The sequence below is a fragment of the Acanthopagrus latus genome, chromosome 2 (assembly GCF_904848185.1).
Source record: "Acanthopagrus latus isolate v.2019 chromosome 2, fAcaLat1.1, whole genome shotgun sequence".
NCBI lineage: Eukaryota > Metazoa > Chordata > Actinopteri > Spariformes > Sparidae > Acanthopagrus > Acanthopagrus latus.
In genome coordinates, this window is record NC_051040.1 from 10,133,795 (window position 1) to 10,146,712 (window position 12,918).

At 40.0% G+C, this 12,918-nt stretch overlaps 1 protein-coding gene across 8 annotated transcripts in view; it reads left to right on the plus strand.

Annotated features, from left to right (window-relative positions):
• Positions 1–12,918, plus strand: part of cadm1b (cell adhesion molecule 1b) — a 177,547-nt gene that overhangs the window by 125,091 nt on the left and 39,538 nt on the right. For 5 of the 8 annotated variants that reach the window (XM_037085624.1, XM_037085633.1, XM_037085574.1 and 2 more), the window contains one exon: positions 6,294–6,443. In XM_037085624.1, coding sequence (XP_036941519.1) covers positions 6,294–6,443 — 150 coding nt within the window. The remainder of the gene's footprint in view (positions 1–6,293; positions 6,444–12,918) is intronic. The other 3 variants (XM_037085582.1, XM_037085598.1, XM_037085616.1) reach the window with 1 other exon arrangement.

Consider the following 12,918-nt stretch of genomic DNA (forward strand, 5'->3'; position numbering starts at 1 on the left):
ATAAATCACAAAGTAGGACTTTTTATATATTAGTTTCTCTTTTTACTTCTAAACCAGTGAGAAATTGGGCTGATAACTTCTTTTCAATAAAAGTTATTCTGAAAAAGTTATGTATCTGTCCATCATGCATCAAACATATAGAAAATGATACAGATATAATATAACACATATACATCTTTTTAATCTCCGAGACTCCTAGACAGGTAGAAAACGATATTTTTCAATGAAATAAGAGGTTAGAAATACTTTTACCCAGATCTGAATAATATTTGTCTTGGATTAATATGTACATACATTTTGAAGGCTATTCATTATTACTCATGAATAAAACTAGCAAGAATCATCATTTTAAATTAATAAACACAACTACAAACATACAAAATAAAACAGAATCTAAATAACAAGGCAGAATATAATTGTACCAACAACAACCACACCCAGAGCTGAATGACAACATGCTAATGTGTAGTAAGTATAATATTCAACATTTGCACCATCTTGATTTAGCATGTTAGTACGCTAACAAAGGAAAGCTGTTATCATAATCCATCTAAAGTAACTCTCAGACAGAACAGCATTATACCTGTCTACACTACATTTAAACAACATTTATCGTATATATTGTGTGAATAAGAGTTGTGAGTGTGCGGCTGTCTCCTCCTTTCCCTGAGCTGCAAACTAACACCTCAACAGGTGCACCAAACCTCCCTGCTTTTTCTGTTCACTGCTCTCTAACAAGGTGTGAGGTTACTGTGAGTCATTGAAAAGTAAATCACAGAGTTTAACTGGTATTAATGAAGATGAATTGGCGCAAAATTAAAAAGAAAGCACTACTTTTCTAGAAGGTGTTAATGTTGTAACAGATGTAAGCACAGGCCGTCAGTTTGGACGGACTGAACTGTCTTCATCGGGATTTCAGTACCAACCAGCCTCAGCTGTTAGAGGCGCATCACCGTGTCCCAGTTCTTACAACACGTTATTTGTGCAGATGCCATGGACAACAATCTGAAAGTGTGATTTCTGTGTCCCAAGAACTTTTATTTAAAACAATTTTAAATGCTTCCTTAAAATGGTTCACCTTCATAACATCAAGAGTAAAAACATGCAGTGGTGGAATATTAAGCACATTTACTTAGTATTCCCCTTTTATGCAACTATATTTTACTCAGAGGCAAAATTACAGTTTTTCCACTACTTAAAGAGAAAGTGTATCTCCAAATTTAGTGATTCTAAATTTGAATCTTCTGAAAAATTGAAGGATTTTCTTTGAAAAACTTGTTGAGTGAATTCTCCTCCTCCTCCTTCTCCTTTAAAAAAAAATGGATTAGCTGCAATATGCATCATCACAAGGCTAAAAACAGTCTGTTTTTCTGCGCTCATAAAAAGTTTCCTTATTACAGATTCTTGGTTCTCACAGGATAGCGAGGTTACAAATACAAGATGATCTCAGAGAATATGATATATATTATGATCAAGAACTCTGCAGACATAATATGGAAGGGAAATGAAAAAAGGGCTTCAAACATGTCTGTATCGCTCTAGAAAGCTTGATAAGCCACTTCTAAAGCCAGTTATGTTCTATAACCCTTTCACAAAGTCTGCTTCATTAGGAGGTGGTACCCGCTGATTACAGCCTATCGATCATTTCATTTAACAAACACAAAGAAAAATGATACATGCAGCCGTCTGATATTCAATTCATGCTGGGGCGTCATTATACAAACACTGAGCTTCTAAGAGACCATGTCTTTGGTAGAAAAGGAAAAAAAGATGGTCAAATTAGTGGGTATGAAATTTTTCGCGAAACCTTCCCATGCGCCGGGTCTCGGAGAAATAGCACCGTGCTAATTATACCCTGAGACAGAAGCCTTCTCGCTTGTGAACATCCTTAAAACAGCATTTCATCATGAGGACCAGGGTTTAATGACTGAGCAGGGTAAAGACGCACTGCAGTCAGAAAGGCGGCATCAGAGAACGAGAGGGAGAAACTTTTATTGTTAATGACTGTCTATAGTCCTGGTTGTTCCTTGAAAGGACACGACTGCTGCAGACGGCGGCGACTCGAGGGAGAGAAATTTGGGGCTGGCTGTCCTGCTTTTTGCTCCCCCTTTCATGTCTTTTGATGTGAAAACAAGAGAGGGAAGTTCAAAGGGAGAGCCAACTTGACTCAAAGGTGCCTGTCTCCGAACTTCTACTGGAGGAGCCGCTCCGCTAATATTTCTTGATTTCGTCAACTTTTGTTCAAATTGGTCGGGGTGGGTGCTGTTTTGCATTTTGAGTGCGGCTGATGAGCCGGGGCCTCGGCGAGCCAGACACCCGATGCCAGATTGTACATCCCCTCTGAGAGCACACAGACTTTTGAAGGTCTGTGTTTCCCTCTGACTGTTTCATTCAGTATGTTGTGATGCAGGAACAGGAGGGCAGCCATGTGTAGAGATACAGGCACTTTACTCTTCCAGACAGCTGCTGGAATGAGTATGAATTTATCAGCCAGTCATCTGTGCCATGCCTCTGCCCACTCCCCCTCCATCCCCCACCCACCACCCAGAATTAATGACTGCCTCTCCTCATTTGCACCCAATCATGACCAGGATGCTGAGGCAATTGAAAATGTTTACTCCAATTGCAAAAACCCTCCATGTTCCACAAAGTGGCCTGTTTTCACTTTGATGGGATTGCTAATCACAGCGACGTTATTTATGTGTGTTTTGAATTGGAGATGAGCCTAGGCCGGGATATTGGAGGGGGACCAACCTTGCTTGGGGCTGCTAAACCTTATGGAGAATTTATCTATTGCGTTCCCCTTTCTCTCAGTCCAACAGATTGGGAGCAGAATAACCTTGCTTTGAGGCTGCTCTGTGTTGCTGTTTTGACTGCCAAATACATTACTTTTACAGCGCTGAAATAAAACAGACATCAAAACACTTCACATTGCTTTTGCGCCTTGTCTTTGACTGCACTTAGTACATGTACGAAGGTGCTCCGGCGCACGGGATGCTGTTACAGACTCCCACATCTCAGCTCTCCACATGAAGATTATTTCTGATTTGATGCTCATGATTATCACTCACTTCATTTATTTATTTATTTTTCATGTCGGCAGGAAGTAACTGATCGCTCACTTGACTCATTCCTTGATTTATTTAGTGGTTATTCATCAGTGTCAGGACCCGTTGCTGCAGAGAGGAAAAGAGGAATTAATGTTACATAAAGGAGAACTAATATGTTTTTTCTTTTTATAGAGGTTCTTGTGAATGTTAGAGATCTTGAAAGTTGAAAAGGTCAAAGTCAGCACCAACAGGAGCTCCTCTCTCCCACAAAAAACACTGCTCCTGAACTGCTTTTAATTATGTGTGACTTTGTGACATCACACATCACAGAGTTGTGTAATTTATGCTGCTGCTAGTTCAGAACGAAGAATTAATTCAGCACAGCTGCTCTGTTGTTAGCTGTGGCGGCTCAAGCGTTTGTGAGCTGACCAATCAGAGCAGACTGGGTATTCAGGAGGCGGGGCCTTAAAGAGACAGGAGCTAAAAGTGTGTTAAGAGTGTTTCAGGCGGGGGGGATACAGTGATGCAGCACTGGACAGTATGGGAAAACTGATTTGTTAATGAAGCATTAAATCATGTAAACCAATTCTAATAGTAACCCAAAATAAAAATTAGGAACCTGAAAATGAGCAGAATATGTCTTCTTTTACATTAAAGCTGTTTGTGTCCATCAGAGCTAAAAGTAAATTGAGTAGCTGAATGAGGGATTATTAGTTGCTAACTATTTTGATAAATCTAAAATGTCATTTTTCAAGCAGTTACTGGTTCCAGCAGATTTGCTTCCTTTCTCTGAGATCTATGCTAGTAAATAAAGAGACTGTGTTTTTTTGGACTGTTGGTTAGACAAATCTGAAGACATCACTTTGGCGTTCAGGAAATTGCGATGAGCATTTTAAAGACTAAACAATTTACTAAATGAACAATTAGGCGAGTTATAGTGCAATAAGAACATGTTTATGTCCTCATCACTGCTCGTAAAGGTTGCAAGAACAGGATTGATTTTGAACTAGTCAATTATCAGGACTGACATGTAATTGCCTCCGTATCGGACAGTTCTGCACTTCAGGATTTATCTTCACTGACAATTTTCCGTGCCAATGCAGGAAACATTGTGCCCCACATGGAGGGAGTGGGGAGGTCAGGGTAGCGGATATGCATGTAATAAGTCTGACTCTTATGCATTTGACTGGAGTTGCGAATAATATTAATTTCCCTTTAAAGGAACGTTTATTCTGCACTGTGTACACTGTGCTGGCTGTTTCGGAGCTCTCTACTGGCAGTTTGTATGCAGGAGTGTTAGATTAACATTATTTCCTGTCTAGAGAGGATGTTGTTTAGCAGGAGATGAGTTGTAATCTGAAATTTGTCTCTGTCCTCCTCTTGTTTTCAGTTATTTTATTTCTTGTATGTTGCTGAAAAGAACAGAATGACAGTTTATGCCTTTGTTACAGTTTCTACCTTTCAAGAACAGTCCTCAACTTATTCTGGAGTTATTTACTGAATTTAGCGTTTAGCTAACTGGATAGCTTATCATCTAGTGAGACTAGCATAATGTTATTAGACTCCATTTCAAAACCGACTTTTTGATCAGTCCAGTAGCATTAAACAACTTTAATAAATCGTCCTCCGGCTTGTATAGGTGACTGAGAGAGACGGGGAAGAGCTCATTTTTAATCCGCTCACATGCAAGTATGGACACCATTCACAGATATTGTAGAAAACAACAAAACGGTTGATATTGGACATATTCTGTTGTTTTGCAAAATGACCCTTTATTTATTTATTTTTTTAGTCCCTGCGATAGATTTGTCAGGACGATACACACCAGCAATCTCTCTGTCTGCTCTTCATGTATTTGTGCTGTGTACTCCACAGTCCAGTCTTTCTGCCCCTTGTGGTTCTAAGCAGGTACTGCCCGGTAAACACCGAACCCTAATCATAAACACCTCCAGCTGTACTATTTAATTTGGTTCATGCCTGTGCTCTCAAAATTAAATTATGTCAATGCACATTAGCAAGAAGTAAATATAAACTACATTAAAAACCTATCTAGGATTAGCTACACACCTGTAATGGGCTACAGTTTGCACATTTTGTACATAATATGTGTGTGTGTGGTTTTCTTTACCTATTACCTTCCTTTTGTCCTGAACCTGATCCCCGGCAGCAGATTGGAATGAAATGGGTAGTTCATTGCATCAGACAGGTCTGAGGAGCTTTTTTCTCCACAGGAGGTTAATTTCTTATTGCTCGCTGCATTCAGAGAGTTCATTTTGAATCATGTTAGTTTGGCTGTCTATTCCCATTATCACTATCTGAAAAACGCAGGTGTTTTTTCTCCTCCACTTTGTAAATGTCAGAATGCAATAGAGGTGTCTGACAACTCGGGCATGCAAATGTGCTTTTGATGTTTTTCTTGGGGCCGCGGCTGAGAGTGCTGCTCCTCCGCCGGCGTGAATCTGAGGCATTAAAACGTATTCTCCGTACTCCTTATGCTTTTTTTTTTTTTTTTTTGCTCCTGCCAGATAAATATAGCACAAGGTGACTTTTGATTCTCTTCCTCTTTCTCTTGGAAGACGGGGAGGGGGGAAAACAAAGCCGGGGCTTTTTTGTGTGCGGCGGTTTGATGCGGGGTGTGAGTTACGATGACAAGGTCCAGGGTCTGTCTGTGGCAACAATGCCAGTGTGCAGAGAGTGACTCAGATGCTAACAGCACTTTTATTCCTCGAGATACAGAACAGAACAGCTGAGCACACGGAGCGCACATTGGTCACATGGAACCTCAGATGGAGGGCTCTGATAAAGCTCAGCCATAAACAGCATCCAGCCCAGCTCATTTCTCTCTCTCTGACTCTCTGTTTAACTCCCCCTCTCATCCTGCCTTCCTCCACCCCGCCCAAATCTAATACTCGCCACTTTCTTACACTCTTTCTTTGTCTCTCTTTCCTTCCCACCCTCTCCTCTCTCCCTACCTTCGTGGGCAGCAGAGCTTACAGCCCATCTGGCACTGACTCACAGGGCCCACTCTGAGCTGGGGGAGATCAATAGTGACAAACATTGCACATGGCTCTTATATTAAAAGGATTAGACATGGCTGCAAACAGAGTATCCACGTGGCCTGTTCACTTATCTTTACATTGCTCGTGTGTTTCCACGCAGGCCCTGTTGCGAGAAGTATAAATATTTGATTGGCCGTAAATATCCAGCCTCCCCTCGGATTCCTAATTTCTGTCTTTCTGTCAGAAGCTGAAGGTCAGAACCTGGCGACCGACAACATTTCGGTGATCGAGGGTGAAATGGCCACCATCAGCTGCAGGGTGAAGAACAACGACGACTCCGTCATCCAGCTGCTCAACCCCAACAGACAAACCATCTACTTCAAGGACGTGAGACGTAAGTGCCGACAGCTCAGACACGGTGTTGAACATGTCTCCAATCTTGTGAAGTAAGCATGAAATATGACAAACAGACAGAAACCTGTTTTCCATCTAGAAAAGGCAGATTCTGTTTTAAATCAAAGTCCTGTTTTTCTAGTTGTTGACACTGTTCCATGATAACATCTTCGTTAAAGATATGGGGAGAAAAAATATGAAATGTGAATGTAAACACATGTTTGACCTGGTGGAGCGGCTTAATCAAAAAAACTAAAAGCTTAAACTAAAGCTGCAACTATACGTTGATTAATCAGTTTGTCGATTGAACTACTTTGATAGTCATTTAAAAATAATTGCTATTCTGCTCCTGTCACATTAAAAATTTTCAAGCAAAAATGTCAAACATTTGCTTTTCTTTTTACTCTAAGGGAAGATTATTTTGGTTTTGGGCTTTTAGTTGGACAAAAACGCAATATTAAAGTCAATACTTCAGGCTCTGAAAAATTGTGACGAGCACTTTTCAGTTTTTTTTAAATGCTTTAAATATTTTATGGATTAAAATTCAAAAGGGGTTTATTCTGGGCTGAGACCTGTCCTTCTTCCAAGTTCCAAGAAAAGTCTGCTCAGTAGTTTCTGTGCGATTCTGCTGACAAACCAACAAACCAAACAACCAACAAAGAAATGGATGTGGGCGGAAAAATGACTTGGCGGAGATAATAACTGTTATATATGCAGCCCCATATACTGAATGTAATATGCACAGGGGCTGTCACCACTGTTGTTAACCCGTCACATTACCTCCTGTAGTTTAACTGTGATTTGCACGCTATTCAGGCAACGTCAGGTTTGAATTTGTTCTGTTCATATGCGGTGAATTCAACACTAGCTACTAACGTTACAAGATACTTGAGCTGTACAAAGTCAGCAAACTGGAGTACAAGGCACAACCTGTTGAATTTAAACAATGCAATAATCAAATGGGAATGATGCTTAAAACTGGCAATAAATGATTATTTATTTATTTATTGGCTCTAGTATATCACAACAAATGTAAACCTGTAAACCTCTCTTTCAACATGCTTGCTTGTTTGCCACCAGCCACGAAATCTCATGAGAAAACCAAGGCTGACTAGCAGTCCAGTCAGGCTGGCACCAATGTCTATCTGCTTGCACGTCTCACATCTTATAGATTAAGTGATTAAGAAAACCTCATGTTGTTGGTAGTTGTTACTCCGAGGAAAACAAGAAACAATCCGGTTGTTTTGGTGACAACATTGCTAAAAATAAAACCACCTGAAGATCGTTTCCACTTCAAGTTTGAAATTTTAGCTCATCTTTAATTTATGAATATCACGGCATATCACCAAATTATTTTCCCACAACTTTACATTTAATGTAATTCATTTAAATTGTCTAAATTGATTCTTAACCTTAACTTAAGTGGTTTACTTGTGTAAACGTGTCACATTTGATATATGTGACAATGATCTGACTGTATCCGCTCAAAATCCAATTTGTGGTTGAAGAGCTAATTCCTCACATCGGTGTAACCACATCGTCTAATCTGCGTTACAGCCTTTGTGCTAATTTCACTACATTTATGGATGTTGTTGCACAAAAGGAGCCGCTACAGTATTGTTTTTTTTGTTGTTGTTGTTTTCCTTTTGAGCTGTTTTTTGTGTCAGTTCCAAATATCCAGACATCCTGTACTAAAGGACTCGCTCGTGTTTTGACATCACAGTGGAGGTATCAGATATCACAACGAAGATCACCTCCAGCTTTAGGTTCAGATCTATGGGAACCTGATTCCATCTGTCCTTGACTTTTTGGCTCTTGTACAAAAGTCATTATGCTTCGGAATGCGGCAAGATTAATATGAGATAATACACAGTGCTTCCATAATGGGAATGCTTCTGTGTCCTTGTCACTGTTCGATTTTACGATAATCTCTTAGATTAGGATATTGAACATTATGATTATGCATGAGCATATGGACTCCTTCTACTTGGGAGTTTTTGTCTCTGCTTTTTTTTTTTTTTTTTAACTTGTTTGTCTCTGGGATCCGAGCCAAGATTCAAGGTGATCGAGAAACACCCTTCATCTCAGTCTATATTGCATCCCAGCTGTTATTTCACAAGTCTAGGTAGCGAGACGCGTGTTCCATTTTCTCACTTGCTAAGAGCATCGAGGGAGTTTGAGTACACATCTTTGTCATATTTGTACAAAATACCCAAAGCTTCCTGAGAAACATGGCGGAGAGGATTGGATTCATATGAAAGCGTAGGTCATGTTGTGCTACCCAACTTGAAAATATTTATTCTGATACCGAGGAGATACAGGGAGACCGGGATCATGTCAGCATCAACAATGAATAATTAGCTCTTAAATCCTGCTGACAACAAAAAAAAACAAAAACAAAACTCATTTAATCTGCTCCATGTGGGCCTGAAACAAGCCATTTCTCCGCTTTGGTCAGTGCAGTTCCTTTGTCAACGACAAAACACAAAAGGGGTTTTTGTTTATCTGCAATTACATCTGAATTTATATCAGCTCTCTGACAGGTGGCTGGACCGTTATGGGGCTGTGTGTTTGTGTGCCTCGTAATGGGGTCTAGTGAACCCCACGGCAGCGCTATTCTAGGCTCTGCTCCTAAAGGACTGCTGGTTCTGCAGGGACCCCCCTCAGCCAGTGGCATTGTTACCTGTCAACGGGGCCCGCTCGACACAGTGGCAGATCTTTGTATACAAGGAGGCAGACAGCAGCAACACGGACACACACAAGGAGCTACAAGAACAGCAGCCACCACCGAAGCGGCGGCCACAGAAGCCAACAAATATCAAAACAATAACAGCTTTAATGGTGCCGGCGAAGGCCAGATAAACAAATTTCCATCGCGGCAAATAAAGATGAATTATGTCACAGGTAGAGAGGCTGAGCGAGTGTTGTAGGGACGAGCCATTTATTCTGCCAGATATATGCGAAATGACGTGCAATTTGGCGGAGTTGTCAGCCGAAATGGGAGAAATGAGCTTTTATCAGCAGAGGTGGACCTCTACGGATGGTGATGCAATACCGCACCATTATTTATTCACCGCATCTTTGCTCAGGAGTTGTCTGACTTTGTCTTACAAAGGTTTAATGTTTAAAGTGATCGTCTGCCAAAAGACTTTCCTTTTAGCATCAAATACCAACCCCCCCCGGAGGTTAGAAAGCCCCAAGAAACCTGACTTCAAATCTGAAGGATTTTCTCTTTAACATCTACATCTATAACACCTAAACTAAAGTTTGGGAGAGAAAAAGAGCCTTCAGATTCCTACCGAGAGTTTAATACTTGGCTGATCTGCGTCGTTAGGACTGTTCAGGTGTTGTCTGAGTAGATTAGATTGACAGAGGACCAGAAATGTAACCAAACAAGCTCAAATCTGCCATCACAATTGCTTCAAACGTTCCTAAATTGTGATTGTGCGAATAGTGCATGTACCAATCATGTATTTGCTTGTGTTTGAAGTAGGAAACTAGTAAGAGAAGCAAGGACAAAAAACATAAATGCACAAATCTAATACCGCCAAAGCTGTGTTTATGGAACAACCAATCAATAAGAAGCTGATTGGAAGAAACTACAGGTGATTACAGATCACCAGCAGACGTCCTCCAAATGATTACTTACATTAAGACAAATACTTTTTTTATCACAAGTTTTCTGGTATTTCATAGTCAAATATGAAAATTAGTCTGATTATAAATGCACTTCCAGAAGACAATTTTGAAAATCCAAATGCCAGATTCAAATCCCTTTTTTCATTTTGTTCAAATTTTGGAGTCAGAGATTTGAATATTTATCACTCCATCAATCACAAAATGCCACCAGCAAGCAGAAAAAAACAAGTCCATTTTCATTACACAACACAATTATGTTTCTGTGTTTCAAGTTTTCTTATATTTCACGTTTAAATGTGCAAATGTGTCTAATTAACCCCCTGAACCCCACAGCATGCCGGCGGGTTGGAAAACATGTTTTCTTGAATCCACAAAGTGACACCAACTGTAAAAGCAGAAACTATTGTTGGATTTTCACATGTCTTAATTCAGTCGAGCAAACATGTTCAGGTCAACGAACGCCTCAGTAGGGAAAAAACAACAAAAACTAATCTTAATGGTATTTCATCAAAATCACTTTATTCCACACGTCTCATTTAATATTTTGTAAAAAAAAAAATAAATAAATAATAAACTGTCGGCACTGAACATTCAATTGTTTTGCTTTGTCATTGGATAGATTCCCTTTTTAAAAATGCATGTAGAATAAATAGTCAAAGAAAATCAAGTTATGCTATTTATGACTGTATTATACTGCACAAAAAAACACTTTTGACTTCTCCCTACTTCTTCACTCAGCTGTTTCCAGAGAGGTGCAGAGAACAAACTTGAGAAAAACATGACTGGAGCAAAAACAGAAATGCTCAGAAACTGATCGGGGTTCAGAGGGTGCAACATGCATGGATTAGCATAAATGTTCCAAACAGATATGAGATTTTAAGTAAACACCTAAATATGTATTTGGGCTTTTTTTCTTTCCTGAAGAAGTCTGAATGAAAATTGTGTTGTTGAAGTAAAATACCCCCAAAACTCAAAAATTGACCAGTGCATGAAAAAAAAAAAAAAAAGAAGAAATCAACAAGCCACTTCAGGAAAAACAGCAGCTGTGCAGCTTGAATTCATGTCAGCTTTGTTGGTTTTATTGGATTCCTGTGGAAACATCCCGAAACACTGACAAGTGTTCACATCTCTTTCCAATAAAGTCCACTAAGTTAATCCTGCAAAAACACAGTTTTGAGGAGCAGCATAAACCAGCTGTGAACAAAATCACCTTTTAGACTAACTGGTTGGCAAATAATTGTTGATTTCCACATCCAGCAGGAATAAAGCAGCATTATTATTCATTTGGAGTCGTGTTGCTGCCCACCTGGCAGATGTGAGCCCAGTATTCACTGTTTTTTGCTCTGTTTTTGGTTTCCACCGACACCTGAGGGAAGTATCTGACTCGTTAGTAGGTAGATCCCAACAGCGTTAACCAGTCTCTAACTATACAACGCTATTACAGCAGTGAGAGTGAACCAGAAATCAATCTGTCAGATTCAGTCTGATCCCTTACAATGTGTCTCCTGTAGCGTCACTTGTTGATGCTCCTTCTAGTGCAGGAATATGCACTAGTGGGTGGTTTGAGTGGTTTCCATCCAGAGACCAGGGTTTGTGTCCTGTTTGTGAGCAAGAGTCAGGATAAAATGTTCTTTAATTCATGTTACAGAAGTGAGTTAAAGCAGCAAAACTTTGTTTTCCCCATGATTGTTTCCAGGTGGTATTATTATTATTGGTGTGGCTGTTAGGAAGACATCAGGACTTTCTTCAAAGTCCCAAATGATAAACAACACAGGACAAAACATTTAGTCATTTTGTCTATAATAGAAATGGATTGCCAGTGAACCATCCTTTTTATAGGATGCTGACAAAACTGTACAGCGGCGGTGGCGTTTAGAGAGTATAAATGTGCTTTTGGTTGAAATTTTCTCTGTACGTTTCGTTGTGCAATCAAAATTACTTCAAAATGATACGTCGAGGCAGAACACTGAAATGTACCTGATGTAACATACGTTGCTTTTTGTAACCCAAAGTATTATCTCATCCTAAACCTAACCTTATAGTTTTTCTAGCCTAAACCTTACCAAACTGCTTTATAATGTTGCAAAAGTCATATAATATTACAAAAAAAAAAAAACTGTCAGCGTGTTTTGATTTGAAAGTCTAACCGGACGATGCATTTAGCTTTTTTGTTTTGCAAATCAGACCACAGAGTTAGGAGTGAGAGCACACCATCTGGGGCTATTTTACAGATCAAATGACTTATTGAGGAACTTATCAGCTGTTTCATCTTCAGTGAAAGTGTTAATTGATACCTGAACATCTGGACATATTATGTGAAAGCACACTCGAACACTGACTAAGAGACACTGCCTGATGTGCAACCCTCCACGCTCTTACGTAAGCAGCCATTCGGTTATGAAACTCCCTCGCACTGAACTATACTCACAGTCTCAGAAGTGAAGGGTTTCCCTCCCTAGCAGGTGCTTCGGCTCTCAAAGTGCATCAGTGTCATTGTTTCCCCTTTGAGGAGAGACTTCCAAAGAGCTCTCAAATTATATCAGGGGATGAGGTTTCATGTTGACACTGCCCCGAGACCTTGGGTAATGATCACGATGCTAAGTGTAAAGCCTGAAGGGAATAACAAACTCCCCGCGCTTTAAACAGGGGGCTGAATGGAGTTCGTTAGCTTGACAGATGCAGAGAGGACTTGATAAAGAAGGCAGGTCAAAACATCAAAAGGGCTCCCAATCAAATCAGCCGAGGCTGTTTATGGAAAAGAGCGCTCAGGAACGAGGGCTGACCCAAATGAAAAAGCGGGGGGTGAAAAAAACTAACCCAGTTCGACGACATTAAAA